General features: G+C 37.0%; 1 protein-coding gene across 4 annotated transcripts; it reads right to left on the reverse strand.

The window, feature by feature from the left end:
• Positions 1-188: 188 nt before the first annotated feature.
• Positions 189-21,100, reverse strand: LOC139958345 (S1 RNA-binding domain-containing protein 1-like). 4 transcript variants are annotated; one of them, XM_071955345.1, is made up of 18 exons: positions 20,960-21,100; positions 17,481-17,733; positions 16,831-16,948; positions 16,032-16,167; positions 15,191-15,287; positions 14,501-14,678; positions 13,308-13,513; positions 12,386-12,543; positions 12,136-12,220; positions 11,306-11,413; positions 10,633-10,724; positions 9,310-9,392; positions 7,904-8,010; positions 6,583-6,777; positions 5,842-5,964; positions 4,935-5,020; positions 4,590-4,688; positions 189-3,223 (listed from the first exon to the last, which is right to left on the reverse strand). In XM_071955345.1, the coding sequence occupies exons 2-18, from the start codon at positions 17,723-17,725 to the stop codon at positions 2,952-2,954; spliced, it is 2,388 nt and encodes a 795-aa protein (XP_071811446.1). In that variant the 5' UTR covers positions 17,726-17,733; positions 20,960-21,100; the 3' UTR covers positions 189-2,951. The 4 variants fall into 4 exon arrangements, with proteins under 4 accessions (XP_071811446.1, XP_071811445.1, XP_071811444.1 ...); XM_071955344.1 differs by lacking the exon at positions 20,960-21,100 and adding an exon at positions 20,673-20,841 and having other exon boundaries at positions 5,842-5,961; XM_071955343.1 differs by lacking the exon at positions 20,960-21,100 and adding an exon at positions 20,673-20,840.
• Positions 21,101-21,110: the final 10 nt, after the last annotated feature.

A 21,110-nucleotide genomic window follows, 5' to 3' on the forward strand; every position in this document is an offset into this window, starting at 1 on the left:
ACTATGTTATCTCTGCCCCTCCTCTGGCCCCTAACCAGCTCCAATTTGGGCTTTTGGCAGAGGTTGGTGAAGTTGTGACTTTCCATCCACAGGAGGTGTAGTATGATATCAATCAATTAATATAGGTGAAAATTATGAAAATAAAAAGCATAACCTATTTCAATGAAAAGAAAACAGAAGGCAAAATATACTTCTCTTTTACAACATGTGTTATTTCCTTCAATTAGAAGCAGTGGCATACTAAGCGAAGCGCGGGCAATTCACCCCATGTACCAGTCGAAGGGGGGGGGCATGCCAAAGCCCCTCCCCACAAAAATGTTCCCCCCCCCATATTTTTGTAAATCATTGTGAAATCAGTTCAAAGCTCTGGTCAAATATAGCACCAGTTTGTATTAAACCACCTTACAAACAAACAAAATTTCTAAAAGGGGAGGGGGTGTCCTCTATAGACACCTCCCCTGCCATGGGGTGATCTTTGAAGTCAGTTAAATATGAATTTATGTAACTATTTATAGAAATAATGGAACACTGACTGACACATTTTAGAAAATGGAAAAGAGCAAAGAAATTTATAGCTAGAAAAGTGACTCGAATCAGTGACCTCTAGTGACAAGGTCAAAGGTTACAAACTCAGGGCTAATCATCCAGAGGTAACTGGTTTGGATCTAGCCATAAATTTCTTATCCCTTAACTGGGATGCATGAAACCCCAGGGGGTGCGTGAGTCCATTCCAGGGGGTTCGTGAGACGTTTCTGAAAGTCAAAACTAGACTAGAGTACTTTTTTGTTGAACTAAAATCTGATATATCATATAATTTACTAATGTACAAAAGTCGTACCTATCGACAAACTCTTCAATATTACACTATGAACTTGATCTTTTACGAAGCACTGTTATGCGTATTATAGTATAATAATGACTCAGATCGTGTCTCAAAAAGTTGGGGGTTCGTGGACAACTCTGACATCCACAGGTGGTTCGTGGGGGGATAAAGTTAGGGAAACCCTGCAGGCTTAAAGTATATGTTCACGAATCGAGCATGTATAACCATAATCTGACTTGAACTAGCATATTGGGGGCAATACAAATGACCATTGAATATTTCTGTAAGCCATGTTACAATGTTATCAATTGCAAATAAAATGTGACTGAATTCTATTGTGAGTCAAAAGTGGCTGATCAAAGTAAATTATTAAACTTCTACTGCTGCAACAAATACACACAACTTATGTGACATCTTTATCCCTCACTTGGGATCAACCCTTTATTCTAAATAAAGTAACTTTAAAGAAAAAGAGAACAGAAATCAATGGTTTACGTGACACAAATACACTGCCAATAGATACTGGGCACTACTAGTTTACATTTATCCCCAAAAAATAAAAAAATAACTTTAGAATGATCTTTTTATATAAATACTTTTAACGTACTCAAACAATTCATCAACTTGATGTAGTGCGAATAGCTGACACCCACCTGGTACAACATGATAAAGAAAAGAAACTGCCAAAAAACAAAAAAATTCAAGAACAATTGCACTTGAGAGTAGCACCATAGTACTCACTACTAAGGTGAACTTGGTACTCAAGTAGTACTTGATGTAATAATGAGGTATTATTTAGCAGGAAAAATAAAACAGAGAATAAATATATTTTTTTTTATCTGTACAAAGTAATTCCAGTTTTATATTTACACTCCTTTTTTTTTCATTTTTTTTAGTTATGAGACAATTCTCAAATGCTGTGTACTTAAAGAGTTCCAAATGAAAATTAGAGGCCAATTAGCTAGAGTCAACCTAAGCCCTTCATCTTTAACAGGGACAAAAAAAAAAGGATACTTTGGCTGTAAGGAACTTTGTAAGTATTATGGAAGGTGGATACACATAAAAGGAATGCCATGAGAAATTTTGTCTAAACTAACTTTATCGACTTTATCGATTCAGGAATCTACGTATTTGCTTTGTAACTTTAAAGGGGGACTTTTTGCAACCAAGTGTCAAATCAAATCATACCGTTGCCTCTTGTTAACTTCTGCTTTTACAAGGTTTAAAATTATATAACCATTCACTCCTCCTCTATTGACCTCAACTCAAGTGACCTTTGATCCTTCACAAGTACAGACCGTTACTATGTTGCTTACGAACACTCCGACAAGCTGTTACAAACAAAAACTTAAGTAAGAGGAATACAAAACAGTAACAGCTGTGATTGAAACCAATTACACACACAAGTGATCATCTTTTATCGCCGGCAAAGTCTTCAGTATTTTCTGGTTCACATTTGGAAAAAGAATGTCCACGAGTCATGGAAGATGTCGTCACTCTGTCAGCTTTTAATTTTGTGCTTGGAATGTTTGAAAAACTCATCCTCCTCAAAGCAAAGAAGAAAAAGTTCTATTTGAGAGCATTTCACATAACCCTCAGTAGCTGCAGATCAAAACCAATAACACACACAAGTGATAACTTTTTACCTCCTGCAAAATCTTCAGTATTTTCTGGTTCACATTTGGAAAAAGAATGTCCACGAGTCATGAAAGATAATGTCACTCCGTCAGCTTTTAATTTTGTGCTTGGGAATGTTTGAAAAACTCTTTATCCTCAAAGCAGAGAAAGTTCTATGAGAGCATATCACATAACCCTCAATACCTTTAGATCAAAACCAATAACACACACAAGCAATAACCTTTATCTCCGGCAAAGTCTTCAGTATTTTCTGGTTCACATTTGGAAAAAGAATGTCCACGAGTCATGAAAGATGTCTTCAATCCATTAGCTTTTAATTTTGTGCATGGCGCAAAGTCATCAGTATTCTCTGGTTCACATTTGGAAAAAGAATGTCCACGAGTCATGAAAACATAATGCCACTCTGTCAGCTTTTAATTTTGTTCTTGGAATGTTTGAAAAACTCTTTAATCCTCAAAGAAAAGAAGATTAAGTTCTATTAGAGAGCATATCACATAACCCTCAGTAGCTGCAGGCCTATTTTCAGTTTGGAGTGGTGACCCTTTGAGCCACTGATCGAATCAACACACACTTCCACTTTGTTTCCTTGGACCACCAGTTTACCCCTCATTTTACTAGTGTGGATAAGTCCGTCACTCCCGACCCCAACATCTACGAAAGCTCCAAAGCCTACCACATTGACCACCTGTCCGGTCAGCTTTGTTCCTATACGAAGGTCATCTGCAGAGGTCACACCCTTCTTGAATACAGGCTCTGAGAAATCTTTTACAAGAAAAAGGCAAAAAAAGGATAACAGTTTAACTATAAATTAAGTTGATCTGCAATCAACGTAGTTATCACATTAACAAGGAAATAGTTTGCCAAACTTGTTAGCCTTGATTAAATAAGGAAAACAGAAAACTTTTGAGTACAAGTGGTTTCTATATTTATTCTTACAGCGTTTTCTTTGGGACTTGGTTAGGAAAAACAAAATCTAAATTTTGAATGTGATACTTATAACTTTAACTTTACGCTGGAAATTTTCGACATTTTAAGATACACGTTTTCGACTTTTGCAATTTTGACTTTAATCAGTTGCACGTAACAATACGAAGAATATCTCCAAAACTGTAAAAGTTTCCAGATTTAGAGTCGAGAATTTAGGATGTTTTGAAGATTTTGATTACCGTGACAGTTATAAACCACCAGACTGTTGTAGTCTTCAGGGGTTAATTTGAACAGTTCCAATCGGACATTTGCAATTTTAAAACAAAACATTACATACAGTATAACCTATACAAGACTCCATCAAACAGCTTCTGGAGAGCAAAGTCACAAACAAATGCCATTAAAGTAACAAGGTGCAATTAGCTTCTCAAATGATGAACATAACTTCAGCCCTTATTCTTATATGCAAATTACGTCAGGTCTTGGTATATTCAATATCACTTGCATATATATCTTTTAAGCTTGAACTGATTTGTTTATGTTGAGGAAAGATATACATATAATTAATAGCTTCATTTTGGAACTTGGCAAAATGGCTACATGAAGGGAACCTGGTGGGAAACTAATAAAATCTGAGAACAGAAAAGCAAACCAAGTAGGTTCATGAACCCTGATTTAAATTTGACTAGTTTGCCTTCTCTCTTCCCCTCTGTCCACCCCCCCACCACCACCACCAGGCGCTGAATTTCTAGAAGAGCTTGGATAAGGAGAATATGAGAGACCTGCTATGAGAGATCTGTAATTGTTAAAATATTAAAGTCGTCCACTTTTGTCGGACTGTATTTATACTGTATCTTGTGTTATGCGTTAGTGTTATTTTTGTTAAGTATGTGAACCCTCAAGAAATTGCGTTATACTGATACTCTTGATATACTCTGATGTCTAAGCGCTGTGAGTTATACGTTCTGTAGCCTGCTGAGAACGTTTCATGCCTGTAATTTTCATGATAATAAAGTTCCGTACAAAGTAAAAGAGAAACTCAGTTGACAGTCGTCTCTAGCCAGTTAACCCGCTAAGATCAAAAAGACATAAAAAAGGAAGAGAATGTGAGTAAGAATAAAGACTGCAAGGCCGAATAATAAATAATTATGCATCCATTTTGGTCTGAGTAGAAAAACCGTTACCAGAAGGTAGTACTCACCTGAACGGATATCAAAATTTGATGGACTTTTTAGTCCGTCCATGATGATCTTAAGAGTGTGAACATCGACACCGATGTTGTCAGCGAGAGTTTCATCCCCTGTCAATACAGAAAGACATTCGATATATTAAAATTTGGTTAAGAAAATGTCACATCACATCATGCATAATTAAAATGCAGGGATATATACAGTAACACAGTCCCAAATTGCTATGCAAAGTGGTCAAATAACTTCAAAAATATATTTTTGAAAAATGCAAATATTTGCATTACTTTTTTTTTTCTTTTTTTCCGGATACAGTTTGTGAAACTCCATTATGTTTTAATGAAAAATTGAAAGCTTACCAGCATTGCGAAGTATTTTGTCCAACATTTGCTTCATTTTACTGCTGCCCACATCAGCTGTGGAGAGGCCAATTATAGAAACCAACCTTGTGGGGATAAAAAAAAAAAAAAAAAAAAAAAAAAAGTGGAAAAACCGAAAATGACTATTAAAGAAATTGCCAAAATAAATTGAAAAGAGGATAGACATTTTTGCTTAAGACGAATTTCAAGCTAGCTATCTCATGATGATAATCCTGGGGTCACTGGTCAATTTGTAATCCTGCGGTCAAGGGGTCTAAATCCCATTATAGCCAGAAGATTTATTTGCTGAATTAACAAAACAAAAAAGCTAAACGAGATGAACTACCAATCAGAAATGGTTACCCTTACCAAACCACATCGTTCATGGTTTTGATTGCATCTCATATCCCAAACCCTGCTCGCCTATTCCCTGGTTTAAAGGGACTTTGAAATAGAGCTCGTGAAATCAATTAAGCCAATTAATTAGTTAACCAAATTAAATATTTAAGTTAACACCCAGCTTCATTGCTTGTCATGAACACTCATTTGCAGTCAGATGGTTAAATGTACCCAAAGCGTCAGGTTTGTCGTTACTATTAGATCTGCTGTCAAAGATAAAGTTTTCTTGGGATGGTAAAACTGGAATGAAAACTTCGATAAGAATTTTTTTTATTCCTTCTTGGAATGAGAATAGGGATTTTGAATGTCAACCTCCTACTTCGCACGAAATGAGATTTTGACTGAGAATTAGAGAAATGATAAGGTGCACACTGAAGATTTTTAATACAAGCCTATGCAGATGGCTGGTAACCAAACTCCTTATCTTGGTCATGTTTGCTTTTTGCAACATTTCTTGCTTTATATGATCAAGAAAAATAGCCCACTCTTTCCGTTTTTATTTTCTTACCTCTCTGCAGCTTCGTATGATTCCGGATGGATCCATGTCGTGTCGAGAGGGTTATGAGACAGGGTTTCATGGTGTTTCCGTTTCTTGCCTCGACATTGATGAATCTCCGAACTCGTTTTGCTGCTATGAGAATAGGTATCGAGTGTAAGCGTGATTGGTACTTGTAGCATTATAGCTTTCATATTTAGAATTGCTCAAGTCTTTTTTCTTTGTCATTAAAATCTATGATAAACTTCCAAATAGAAAAATATTTTCTTAGCCATTTTGGTGAAGTTGTTTGTCAAAAATATCTCTATTATATAAGCTGATGACTGCGGTTACGTTTGCTTTTCTTAAATTCATGGAGGTGGGTGGGGTATGGGTAGGGGGGATGGGAAGAGAGTAGGGGAGGATGTTATGCTGAATTTAGCAAACTGAAGATGCATGTAGTAATTGTAAGGATGAAACTAACCCTTGACTCTTTTTAAAGTTTTTTAATCACTTATTTTGAAAAATTTCAGTCAATACTGCATAAATTTAGATATAAATGTCAACGCGCAAAGCATCACGCACACAAATTTAACCATAGGTCACACTTCAATTTTTTTTCTACAAAATTAATTTTATACGTTTCAAAAAGAGCAAAACAAAAGAAAAACAATGGGTAACAAAATGGTCAGATATCAATGAAGTTGTGTGCTTTACGGCCGAATTCCAGGAAATAATAAAGTAATTGTTACAATGAGGATTATTTTGACTTACCTATCAACTTTATCTTCTGTTTTATTTTCTGGAGTTTCCGAAGGACTCACTCTGATGAAGCCTGCGCATTGCTGAAAGGTTTTTTTGCCGAGCCCTTTAACTTCTTGTAGTTGAGATCTATTGATGAAGGGTCCCTCGCAAACTCTGTGCTTAATTATCTTTGCCGCCATCGCTTGTCCGATACCTGCCACATACCTGATGAAATGGATTTAAGAAGGTCATCAGTTTTTGGCCCCAAATATGCCAGATGGTCAGATAATGGTCACTCATGCTCCAACTTCAAACATTTTTTTTCAAGTATTTTATTCCTCACAGAGCCGTCAAAATTGTCTAAATTCATTAATTTTCTTAGTCTGGAAATAATCTGGAGGTTCAGAACCACCAACCAGGAAAGTACTTTCGGCAAACTTTACAGCATGCTTAAATTATGGGGCCAATACTGATGACCTTGAATATTATCAATGAGTTTGTTTTGTATTCAATAAAACAGAATGAGCAAAATACTTAAGAAAACTATGAAATTCTCAAATTTCGTTAGGCAGGTTTGTTCAGAAAAAAGTGACCCATCTTGGTAGTTACAACTACATCAAAAAGTATCAGTCTATAGTAATTCTAAGGATTACAGGTTCAAGTCCTGGCCAGATCATTGCGTTGTGTCCTTGGGCAAGGTACTTTATCTCCATTGTCTCTCTTCACCCAGTGTACAAATGGGGACTTGCGAGGTAACTTGTAAATATATTTGCGTGTGCCGGTTTGTGGCTGCACCCTATGGGAAGTCCCCCAGGGGACACGTGGTTGTGGTGCAATGTGGTGCCCCAGGAGAGATTGATTGAATTGTGCACACTTTGATGTGTAGGTGTGACAAGCTACCAAAGACCAGGGTGAAGTTGTAAAGTCGTGTGAGACGGCATTGAACAAGACTGTAAACCTCAATAATAATAATAATAATTATTCAGAAGTCTATGAGAAATGAGCTACCTTGTACCTGATTAAAATGGATTTAATATTAGCAGTGAATTAGCGTTGTATGCAATCACAGTAAGCAAATTACTTTTAGAAATTACAGGAAATTGCCATTCAGGGTTAAACTTATTATCAGTCAGGCAAAATCTTGTTGACAATGCCAGCCAGCCCTTTGCTGAGAGGTACAGTAATACCAGAAGAAAACACCAAAATATTATTGTAATTATGGTAGCTTTTATTAGGAAAGCAAGTGAGAATCAAGAATGCTTTTTTTCTGCATGGTGAAACAATTATTACTACATGCATAAACTTAGGTCAGATCCAGGCAATCACAGGAAATTCTGTGAAGGGGGCTTACCTCAACAGTTCAGCAGAACAACTGTTAATATCAACACCGACGAAACTCACACATTCTTCCACGACGCTCTCTAGCGTTTTCTCCAAAGGACCCTTGGGTAAGTCGTGCTGTACAAAGAAGCAATGATATGATATTATTGGGGGAATGAAACTCAAGAAGGTTGTATACAGCAATAAAAAAAGACCGTTGCTCAGCCAGGGACATCATGCGTTTGCCATTAAATTTTCTGCTCATTGAGGAGGATAACATGGAAGATTATTATTATTATTATTAGTTACCAGATTTATATAGCGCTCTTTTCATGCTTTAGCATGTTCAAGAGTCTTTTACAATGACAATATCAGTCTGAAACGACCAAGTGTTGGCTATCACTAACACTTATTGCTTCAATCTCTGCTTTTAAATGGTATTTACAGTCATTTGTTGCTCTTGAATGTTGTAGGTGAGGAATGTTTAGTATCTCTCTTTATGTAATACATGTTATCTTTACAGTATTCTTTCTAGCACCATTTAAACCACCATTGTGGATTACCACAATAAAAGGCAGTTAGGTTTACAATGTGACTTACATTCTATACACATTACAATCAGTTGTAAAGTTGATTCATGATTACACCACAGATCAATGATGCTGATTTTTTCTTCTTCCACTTCTGTTGTTGTGATTGATGTTTAATGTATGTATTGTATGTATTGTATGTATTGTATTGTATGTATTGTATTGTATTGTATTGTATTGTATGTATTGTATTGTATGTATTGTATTGTATGTATTGTATGTATTGTATTGTATGTATTGTATGTATCTGATTGATGTTTAAAGTATGTATGCTTGTATTTTAGATCCTCCTACAAGCCAGAACTCGCCAAGAAGCCTCATCGGCTTATCAAAGCCGCAAGCTGACCGAAGTCAGTTTCATAGATTCATATTTAACGTCCATGATTATGAATTGTCAATTGTAAACAACTCTGTAACTGGACAACATACATTTATCTTGGAGTGACTCGAACTCGGGACCTAATGATTGAAAGGCACCGGCGTTAACCACTGAGCTAACACTCCTTAATGTCCCATACAACACACAAAGAGTCACCTCTTCCCCACACAATCCCCCCCCCCCCCCCCAACAGATATTGAATAATAACAAAGGCAAAATAGACACAAGTTGAACAATAACTGGGGGAATGGCTTTTGTGAACAATGTTGTTACAAAACCTGGGAAAGAACAGAAACTTCCATCCCCTCCCCACTTCCCCTAGCTCAAAAAGTTAAGAATAGACAAAAACCTTGTTTATAAACCTTTTCATGCATCCTGACTGCATAGACACCACTGCACATGGTAAGAGACAACTGTTTGCAGTGATCCAAACCTTTGATAGATTATTTTTTGGCAACAAATTCTTACCTGATACTGGCCAATTCCAAGGTGCTTTGGTTCAATCTTTACAAGTTCAGCAAGAGGATTTTGAAGCCTTCTTGCAATGGAAACTGAAAAGGAAAACATGATTTTGCAAAAAATTCAAAAAGTGAAGAAAACCTTGAAAAACTTTATATCTAGATATGTTTTGATACATTTTGCTGTTTTCTTTCAAATTTCTGTACTAGAGTGAAAGTGAGACTTTCTCTCAGGGCAAATTCATTTCAAAATGACAACTTGAATATTTATTAAACACTGCTGCTATATTGACTTAAGGAATCACATGCCCCTTTGCTGAACTTCAGGACAACATAAGGATGAGAAAATAAGCAAATTAATATAAGGACTTAAATTTAAGGGTTCATCATGTTGCAAAATGGGAGTTAAAGGTACTCATAAAATGTGAATGCGAAATTTAAATTTTCAAGGGTCGAATCAAAGGTAGGGAGAATGTATTCATTGAAATGGCTTAATGCTGCATATTATTGTTGTATAGGTCTTGTATTTCCCACCATGCAAAACAAACTTGATAAAGGATGTATTGTTTATCCTGATAAAGGAGTAGAGAAAACCATACCACACTGAAAGTCATATGTTAATTGTAAGACAGCATAGAAAATCTTCTTCCATTGGAATGATGTCAGAGTTTCATTATTCATGAATATGCAAGACAAAAGACTTGATTAAGAGTTAAGACTCAATGACTGCATCTGATGCTTAGGTCAAGCCTTGGTACAACAGCTATGGAAAATGTTGTAAATAAAGACTATGTGTTGACAGCTGGATTGTAATATTGTAATTTATTTAACATCGGTGGTGTGACAACAGTAAATCAGACTACATTTCGTGTGCCGTCATCTACTTCTTGTGATATGTTACAATGCAGCCACCTTAAAGGGATAACGAAGGCAAGGATTAAAGACAATTTATATTATTCAGTAACCTCAAAACTATCTAATTTGATTTATTTCGTTTTTCTTGAGAAATTCTAATGAAATTGTTGTTTACTGACTGTGCTTTAGTACAGTATTTGTACGGAGAAAGTGCTACAGCTCGATTGAGTTGATCCTTTCTGACATCATCAATATGGAATATCAGGCGTATTGTGTAAACAATGGCGGCTTACTGTTGATTGTGGTTAGCTATGCCTTATTAGCCAGTTTTCAAAGCGAGCGTATTCAGTCCAACAAGCGGTTAAATTAAATAGCGAATATTAGAGAGTTTTGAGGTTACTGAATAATATGAATTGTCTTTGATCCCTGCCTTCGTTATTCCATTAAAAAACTTGATGCGTAAATCTTGGAGGCTTACCTGCGCTTCTAATGTTGGGATCCAAATCAGGCATCTCTTCGATGGCTAAAGGAGACACACTGTAGATTGAAGCTCCATTCTCATTAACAATGCTGTAACACGAACAATTATTATGTTATGACATCACATATGAGACGTGATATATATGTTATGAAAAATGATATGAAATCTTATATAGATACCATACGATATGATGTGACATGATTTGATATGGTATATGGTATGACATGTGATAGTACTTGATATCATATGATATGACATTTATGATAAGTCATGATATGCTGCTATGTGACTTAGTTCAGACTTAGATCATCCCAAAGCATCTATATCCACATCAAGCCCCTGCTAATGTACTCCAATCCAAAAGCAATACCAGCCCCCAAGATATTAGGTTAGAGTACAGTCAAATTTGAAATCCATAACTTTCTCAACTCAACGAAGGCTCGTTTTTAACCCAGTGATTGGTTAAGACAGCAGTTCATACCCACATTGAAAGACTGATCTAGTGGTCAACAACCCCAAGAGTATGTGTCTTTATCCGAACTGACATCTTATCTTACACAAATCTCATCCAGCTTAGCAGGGAGAAATTTTTCCTTTAAAATATAACTCATGATTCGACTAACATTACCAGAAGGTCGATCAAATAGAGGACATCTAGAAATGAACTTACCAGTAACTACAGTTCAGGGGTCTGAGTTCAGGGGTCTGGAGTATTCTCGAAACGAATACTTCCGTCTCGCGGCAGGCAGTTCCATTTCCGATGGCAATGGTTTGGCACCTGATATGAAAACAAAGAGAAAAGACTTTGGTTCCTTGGCTAATTTAAATAAGAAAAGATTTTTGAAAGTGAAAATGGAACAGTTTTCTACTAATGTAAGTCATTTTATGATTTTTCTTAATCTTACGTTCAAGTAGTGGAAAAGAGAAGTGTACAGGTTTTTTGTGTTTTTTTTGTTGGTGATATGTAAAAAGCCTGTTCTTCAACTTTGCATTTGCGTAACATTTTTGGCCATATTGGTACGTGGAAAGCTTAGTGTTAACTCACTTAAAGGTGGAGTATACTTTTAAAGGCATTGAAGACTCCCCCCAAACTGCGCTCTGAAAAAGTTAACTATCCGTTGCTTGCAAGTGAAGTTTTCTGCTTGTCGCTACAAAATGCAGACAGTAATGAAACGCGATACCTTGTTATCTTCAGCTGGACCTGAGATGTCCATCGCTGTATCATTTGTACACTGTGCTGTGGGTATTGATCGCAGCTGTATGTACTGACTGTACACTAGTGTCTAATTACTGAAGGTAGCAAGCTGTGTGCATATTTTCTGGGATCGATGGTGGTGTCTAACATTTCTGTTACACCTCATTCGAAACTAGGTCAGATTACCGGCATTAGACGTTTCTTTTGCGTGAGTCTTCACATACTTTAAGTAAGAGTATGCATGACAGAAAGCTTAGAAGAAGGTAATACTTCTATACACAATACTCAAGGTAGAGTTTACTTACTTAAAGGTGGACAGGTATCTGATAAGCATAGCAGAGCTGTTATTGGGGAAACGAAGATAAAAGACACCAGTCTGTAGTATTTCACCTGTAACAAGAATAAAATGAGTTAAAGATAAAAGACACCAGTCTGTAGTATTTCACCTGTAACAAGAATAAAATGAGTTGCAGATGACCTAACTATTAAAAGCAGGGGGTAAAACTAAGGTTCCTGATTGTTTCATTCAGACACCATGTTTGTTTTTAGACTTACTTCTTTGAGAAATGATGGCGACTTTACAGCCATGGCTAAAGCCCGGGTCAATCGCCATGATTGTTTTCCCTAATATCGGTGGGGACATCAAGAGATGCTTCAAGTTGGAACCAAAGATAGCTAATGACTCACTCTGGGCATTCTTGGTCAGACCTGATCTGGAAGAAGAAGATAATATAATCATGAAAGATAAGGGTTTTAACAGATCTATACCTTGAAAAAGGAAAAATGCTATATTCTTCTGCCAAAAATCGATGAAAACTGATTAACACTTTGCAAATGAGAAACATAACATTACCTTTATGGGATACAATTTTTTTCTTGAAGGGGGGGGGGGGGGCAGGGAGGGGTTAAATGGTTGCTATTTTGCGAATCAGTTATCACAAGGACCTCTTACTTAGATTGAGAGATACAAAATTAAGTGCCAATATAACATAACTTTTATCACAATGAGGCTAGGTAAGACCCAATTCAAAGTGCAACTTGAAAGCAATTCAACTCAAACGCGACTGATGAAAAGACATGGAAGATCATGGCTATTTAAGGCAATGCGCATGATGTGCTTATCAGACTATGATTGATCAAGATTATGCCAGTTTAGAGTGGCATCGCCTTCAGTGATGAAAGCTTGGCCATTTCGAAATGGAAGTGCTTCACGACGACTACAACCCAATTCCAACAAAGGTAAACTAACCCATGGAAATCTTTTTGCACCTGACCTCAACGACCATTGACTGTCAGCAGAGAACAGATGTGTGCGCTAATCTGTAATTCAATGTATGGGGGGTCAGCTTTGTGGCAATGGGTCTTGACATTTATAAAATATAAGGTCATGACAGTCGATTAGAGCTGTATTCAGTCGGGCGGTATTTGTCTTGCTTAGAGAAGATTACCGATACATAACTTCTAGTTAACAAGTTACCTGATTTCACGAATCAGACGTGGTAACAGGAGCCTCTCGTAGACATCCAAGAAAGTGGCTTTCCATAGCTTGTACTCGTCCGTAGTGGCATCTGGAGGGGTCCACTTTCTCACGATGAAACTGTCAAATCTGCGAACCGCTCTGTCAGGGAATGTCACTTTCACTGACATTACGCCATTTTTCTCAGCTCGGTTAATGGCAAGGACCTTTGCAAATTGACAGTATAGTAATATAGGGAGGGAAAGAAAATGACCATAGCAGTAGCTGGTTGTGTTGCTATGGTAACATCTCTTGTCATCAAACATGCTTAGAGAGAAACCCTTCCATTGTAAGAATGTTGCATAAGATGTTTGAAAATTGTATGTATGTATGTATGTATGTATGTATGTATGTATGTATTTTAGATCCTCCTGCAAGCAGGATCTCGCGGAGAAGCCCTCATTGGCTTATCAAAGCCGCAAGCTGACCAAAGTCAGTCTCTTACATTCATATTTAACGTCCATGATTATGAATTGTTAATTGTCAACAACTCTGTTACTGGACGACATACATTAATCTGGGAGTGACTCGGACCGGGACCTTATGATTGAAAGGCACCAGCGTTAACCACTGAGCTAACACTCCACTGAAAATTGGATTGCGATGACCAATATTGTTGGTCTTACATGATACCTTGAAATATAGACAATAAATGAAACCCTAATATACCTTTCCGACATGGTTGTAAACCAGACGTTCTCGATTAATATTCTACGAGAACCAGTGTAAAACATTGGAAGAAGCAAATTCAAGAGGGAATCAAATCTCGCTAACCCTAGACTGAGCAATGAGCATGGTAAGACTGTACAGTACTCTACGACCTTATTGGTCAATGTTCGTCCACTGGCCGGATTGAAAACTTTTGACAGCCACATTTTTGCTGCCTATCGACAATGTTTGCATTAGATCCACTTAACCCCAGGTGTGGGGGGGGGTTGTTATTTGTAAATAATTATTTCCAAATCCAGATTACCATTGCTACTTGTTTTATCTTACGTAGAGGGGTATACCACTTCACGAGCTTGTAGTAGCTTTCTGGTAGAACTCCTGAACCATTCTTTCTTATCTTATTGTTATCATTTTGCATTGGTATTCTGTGGTTCAAATAAAGTTCGAGTCAATACAGATAACGAACAACCTTCAGTGTGGCTTACGTGAAAAGATTGGATGTCTCTCAGAGGGAAAAATTTTCTCCTGAAGTACACATCAAAATTTTCTGAGAGAGAAGCATGGGATTCTGACGCAGTCTTGGCTTTCTTTGGGTCTTTCTCATTTTTGTCTAATCTCACTTTTGCCGGTGTGACTACGATCATTGACTCACGATCTGTTGATCTGTGAGCAGAAGAAAAAGATAAGCGTTCCTAACCCTTTCTTCCAAGTTTTCTTTTACAGTATCCTCAAGGTTCAAATAGAAGATTGGAAAGTGAGGCTGTAAATAGGGCCACTTGTAAGTTGAGAGAGTATATACTGGTAAAGCTCTACACCAAGTTTTGGTATAAGCTAAAAAGCTCTGTGAAATGAAAGGGCAAAGAGCTGCAAACTTAGAGATACTCTACAGAGTTAACGTCGACAGGTTTTGTCCATCATTGTTTTGCTCTCTTTACTAAAACAACTTTCCACATCAAGCTGATTTTAAGTGTAGAGCAATTAACATTCAATTAATATTCATCACAAATCTGGATCCTACAATCTTAATTAGACCCAGCACTTGTTCAGTCATAACATAAAAAAATAAAAAAAACATAAAAAAAAACACAACTGTGGCATTTGACTGATATTTGGAAATACCAACAAATTATTGTTATTAAGTAGATAATTAATTCATGAAAATAAAAGTAACTTACATCTCCTTAAGTTGCTCTAAAGTTTCCTTGTCACTGGCAATGATCTCAGCAATAATGTGCATGATACCATTCTGTACCGCGGTTACATCTTCTTTCCCTAGAGAGGTGATATTTGCAGAAGTGTAAAAGATTGTTTTCCTGTTATTACGTAAAACAGTGGCATGACAAAGCAATCATACATGTGTCTCTCAGTTATTCTAGGCATCCTTTTTTGCTCATGAGTATAAATGAAGGGAGCAATTACGTTCTCTCTCTCTAAGTAGGACTACGCTCTGCCTCTTACGTTACCAAATAAAGAAGTCTGGAACTATAATAGTGAGAGGCGTTACTATTATTTGTCTATGTGTTTGTTCCAACCATAGACAGACGTCACAATAAAAACCATAATACGGTAGGACCATCAGAAAGGGAGCAGATAAGGGGGAATGTTCACCAGTGCAGCAAAGTACCGACAGTATTCTGAGGCTTTCATTCAGCAAATTTTGTTTAACTTAGGTTAATAGACTGTTTGAACTGTACAACAAATTCGACAAGCAGAAAGCAATCATAATTTCATGGCATGCTACATTAACATTTCGATATAGTTCCCTTTTCCATCTTCCAAAAACAAAAACAGTTCTTGTTTAAGGTTGTTTTAGCTAGCGTGTATCATCCCTTCCCTCCTCCCCTTCTCCTTCCCTCCTGATTTCCCTTCGGAACTGAACGTTTTCTATTGTTGTTGCTGGAATGGTAGTACTGACTTTCAATAAAAAATCCCCCAAAACAAGGGAATTAAACCAGCAGAGAAAAAAAAATAAAGAAAAGGTAGATTATCAAAGAGATTCGACTGATTTGTTAATACCTTTGGTTTTTGGATCTACAAGGAGTTTGAAGTTCATCCGTCCACCTTTCATGAATTTCTTTGCTGCATCTTCCAAACCGGAGGCCTTAGCTCTCTCTGCAAGGGACTTCTTACTGGCAGGTTTGAATGGTGAAAACTGGAACAGACAGGGATATAAAAATGTGTCAAAATTAATTATATACTTTCATTACTTTGTGTGCTTATATGAATACTTTCCATGGGTCACCAGAACACAATAACAGCTATTCTCTTTGCCACTGATCTCTATACTTATGTTTCTATGATGAAGGCAATTTACTGAGGCACTTTATCATAAAGAAAAAAGCTGCAGCAGCTGCAAAATCCCTTGCAGCAATGCTGAAGTAATATTATAAAACAATGGAGATTATCTGTACAAACCTGCAGTGCATATTGTGTGAAACTGCACGGTCTATTGTCCAAAACTGCACAACCTAATAGGCTACACAAAAGACTATCTCACACAGCCTGCCTGCAGCCTCATCAGTATTCTACTTTTGACACAATGCTTAAATGGAACTATAAAATTGGAACTCTTTTTACGTAAGAAAGATCATCCATCAGAACAGTATCATCCAGACCAAACTGATGTTCTTAACTGTTTCAGATGGGATGTTTTCAAATTATGTGTTTGTAAAGATACATTCCCAAAAACAAACCTGGAATACTACATGTAACATGAGTGTATTCAAGCATGATATTAATCCTCCACCATCCCTACCCCTTTCCCCCCCCCCTCTCCCTCCCTAATCCAACATCATAATTCAACATCTCAACTTACCACACATTCAATTTCAGAGACAGTTGTTGTTCTCTGAAGATCTCTTAGAATGGTTGATGTTAGCTTCCCTTTGGCCTGTATCTGTTTGGCGACATATGCTGCCTTTGCTTGAACATCTCTGAGTGAATAATAATGATATTAAAGGGAAGATAAAGAACAGGGATAACCTGGTACCGTAAAATGGTTCTAAATCAACAGTTGATCAGTTCCAGTGAAGAACAGGACAATGTCTATGATCAACAATCACAACCGTCCTTTAAGATAAATATGAAATTTAAAAGAGAGTAGAAAAATGATAGACAAACCACAATTTCAATGTGTCTGATCACAGCTTTAGTATATATGTAAACTGTGAATGACAGTGCTGTCCCATATGGGTCAAGTAGTTGAGAATAGTTAATAGAGAATATATCTACAGTGTAGTAAATTGATATTAATATTAATTTAAAAAAATATATAAAAAAAGGAAAATCTAAAGCTGTTGATGGTATATACGCTGTGATATGGAAGAGGCCAAGGTCATCAGTTACTTATTGCTCAAATTTCAGACAATTTTGATGCAAACATGATTCTGCAGCTTTTGACTTCAAATCATGAAATGAGAAAATTTACAACACACACAGGTTATAACAGTGCAGGTTTTTGCTTACTTCAGTTCTTGTAGCAACCGAGCAACATCCCTCAGTTTTTCCACATCCATGTTGTTGGACTGTTGTCGCCGATACCGAGCAATGAACGGGATGGTCTGTGCCATCTCTAACATGTCTATGGTATTTTGGACTGCAGTTCTGTCAAGATCTGTTTCCTCTGCAATCACATCTGCTATCTCCCATTCGACTTTGAAAGGTTTCGATTCGGTTATGAGGATCTTTGATGACCCAGCAACAGATGTCATCTTGAAATCTGTAGAAGCAGAAGAAAACTAAATCAGTGAACCAATGTCTTACAAGCTTTATCAGTATTACAGTATACTGTACCGCCTGATTTTTTCAATATTACCGATCTTCCAATAACATGACCTTGAAATGGAGTCTATTCAGTTTTGCATTGAAAGATTGTAATCAAGCTGCCCACCAAACTCCTCATGGCAACAGGACTTATATCACTTGATCCCATTTTTATATAAATATTTAGAGTAATTGCCCTGAAACTATGGTGTGAAAAAGATTAGTTCCGTTTTTTTTTCTGGATTTAGTTTCAAACAATTTGCCTGCATCCAATTGATTACATCTGAAAGGCATGCCTGAAGCTTTAGGAAGCATTGTCCCATGATTTTGATGATCCAAAATCCAAATACAATTAGGTATTATCTGCGTAGCAGTGGTAGTTGATCTTATGGCACTTGATGATTTCCACTTCTGGACGGGTGAACATACAATATATCAGAGGACTTAAGACTGATCCTTTTGGAACTCCCAAATGTAACTGATTTTCACGAGAAAGAACATCTCCTATTCCCACATATTGTACTTGGTCATGTATCTAGGACCTGAACCACTGCAATGTATTTGAAACAATGCCAAAGGTAGGTTCAAGACGATTAAACAGAATCTTATTATCGATAAGATCGAAGCTGCAGAAAAAATCTAACATGATCGATGCAGTGTTGACTTTCCTGTCAAGAGCATCAACGATATCGTTGTGTACTCTAAGCAAGGTGTGGACTAAGTGGAATGGAACTGGCGATACAAAGTCTGCAGATTGTCATACAAAGCCTTGTCTTTCAAATGTGGCTGGAGACGTATTGCCACAACTTTTCCAACAAGTTTTGAGATAAACGGTCAGTTTGATACCGGTCGGTAGTTCTTTAGCACCTCTATATCTAACCCAGGCTTTTTGATGAGTGGTTTCACACTGGAACGCTTGAAGCAGGATGGTACAGCGGACTCAACTCGTAATTTTTAATGATAGCAGCGATGATTGGCAAAAGTTCATATACACACTGTATCAATAACCACCTAGTTATCGAGTCCAGATAACATGACTTTAATGGGGGACCTTGCAATTAATTTTCATACCTCATCCTCAGTGGAACGGGAAAAGGATGTGAGAAGAATTCCAGTAAACATTCTATCATCCAACATTATATCAGATATCGCAGGTACTGCGTCGATCTCCTCACGGATGCCTTTTATTTTGCCCACAAAGAAATCACCAAATTTATTGGCAAGATCTTCAACACATCTGTATGTTTGCAACGTTGCATCACCCAGAACACCCATCATGTGCTTAGTGAGAATAACAAGTCTTTTTGATCACCGTCACTTTCAGCTATTTTGTTGCAATAAACTTGACATTGTTTTCTGTATATATGCCATTTTACGGTCAAGCGTGTCTTCCTCCAAACTCTCTCAGCCCTCCTGCGTTCATGCTTTGCCTCCCTGAGTTCATATGTGTACCAGGGGGCATGGGGTCTCAGAGTGATGGACTTTGTGCATTTGGGTGCATAGCGATTGACTATACCGTTTAAGCATCAACTGGTCTATCCACATGCTTAATACATGCTTCATGGATTCATAGATTCTAATGTCCTCAATGAAACTGGGCACACTGAGACCACAAAACTTTTTGAAAGTTGTGCCTAAGTTGCGAATGTATTCTGGTTTATTCATGTTGAGATTGAAATATACAGCGTTATGATCACAGATCACAATTCCATCCATAATGCCAAGAGATGCATCAAGGATAATGTCCCCATCGGACAGATGAGAGTGTACCGCAGCCTCCGACCACTTTCTCAAATACTGAAAGGTTAAGGCACCCCATTCAATATCACTGCAGTTATGGTGAACGAAGTTGTTTGGAAACCATTGAAACAAATGGAAAAAATCCAGTTTCCACTCGAGTTGGCAATCCAGAAATACCAAGTCTTGGAAAACACTGCAAAGCAGCTAGTTTTGATTCGACCAAGAAAACCTGGTTCCTTGTGAGGATTTGGAATGGGAACCTTATGATTGTGGGGAGGACACTCAAACCAATACACCACACGTTAAATGTATCTGGCACTACGTATTAATCTATCCAATTGCACATTTTCTTCTCTTGAATGAAACATAGTAGTAGTAGTAAGTTGAGTCTCGTCTATCTCGTATCTGCTCAGTGATTAACCTCCACCATGTATCACGATCTTGCGCAAGGTTTATTGCTTCCCTCAAAATTGTGAATATTAACGACCTTAATAAATGAATGACATGCCCTATGTTAATTAATTTTTGATTAAATAAACATTTATATATGTACATGATTTGATACAAAGACATGTCTTAACACAGCAAAGCTAGTGATGTGACTACCTCATATAACATGAATATAATGTACTTGTCTTCTATTAGGTCTTGAATAGCTTAATAGCTATAGCCTAGTTAGGTCTTGGTTGGGTCTATAGTTAGGGCTTGGATAGCTTAGCCTACATAGCTTTGCAGACACATACATAGGAAGACAGATATATGAACAACTGTAAATATATGTTAGTGGCATACAACAACCAGTGTAATAAGGGGAAATGGCCTAGTCCTACTACTGCCTGCCTACTGTACCTTAGAATTACTATATACAGTTGATCTGAATATAGCCTGATAATACGGTACCCAGTAGCCTGCATTCAATTTGCACCTATATTTGCAATGAAGATTTCATAGAAAAACAATAAGTTCATTCGCTCCTATGCCTTGTATAGTGAGTATCACCATGCAAGATAGATGTTACACTTAGTTACAGGTTAGGCCTCTAAATTTCTAATAAAGCCTAATTGTATAATGATTTGAATTTCGCGCCACTGGTATCAGTATATAATACATAGTACTGTCTGCTCACACAGTCACAGCTCAGTTAGCAATACAAACGGTACAATATCTGGATGTCCATCTATCACACAAATCTAGACTTGATCCATGAAATTGAACTAGTGCTCTAAAGTTTAAGTTTAACTTGACCCTGGGCTATAGATAATAGAATTTGCGTCAAGCTTCAATTTCAAATGAGTTAACAATCACATTAACATAACAGTACTAACAGTAACACTACAGTAACACTTGCTAGTGCTACCTTACTTAGTTAAAACTAACACAGTTGTTTGGCCGTGTTACCAAACGTTACTTTATGAAGCGCTGGTAAGGCTATATTTATATACCTCTGATGAAATGATATTCTTTTTGTGGAGAGGAATATGCAAATATCAAACGCAAAAGTCAGAATTTATCCTGACTGTCCCTAAGTAAGACAATTTTATAAAGAAACGTCATCTAATCAAAACGTGAATGTGATTATTGTATTATATTAAA

Source organism: Apostichopus japonicus, chromosome 18 (genome assembly GCF_037975245.1).
Source record: "Apostichopus japonicus isolate 1M-3 chromosome 18, ASM3797524v1, whole genome shotgun sequence".
NCBI classification, from domain to species: domain Eukaryota; kingdom Metazoa; phylum Echinodermata; class Holothuroidea; order Aspidochirotida; family Stichopodidae; genus Apostichopus; species Apostichopus japonicus.

Coding starts and splice junctions, on each gene's coding strand:
- LOC139958345 (XM_071955343.1), bottom strand. CDS start 20,694: ATGGACATCCAGATATTGTACC. Junction 10,725..11,305: donor CCCCTGAACTGTAGTTACTG/GTAAGTTCATTT, acceptor TTCGTGTTACAG/CATTGTTAATGAGAATGGAG. Junction 3,224..4,589: donor AAATTTTGATATCCGTTCAG/GTGAGTACTACC, acceptor TTCTTGTAAAAG/ATTTCTCAGAGCCTGTATTC.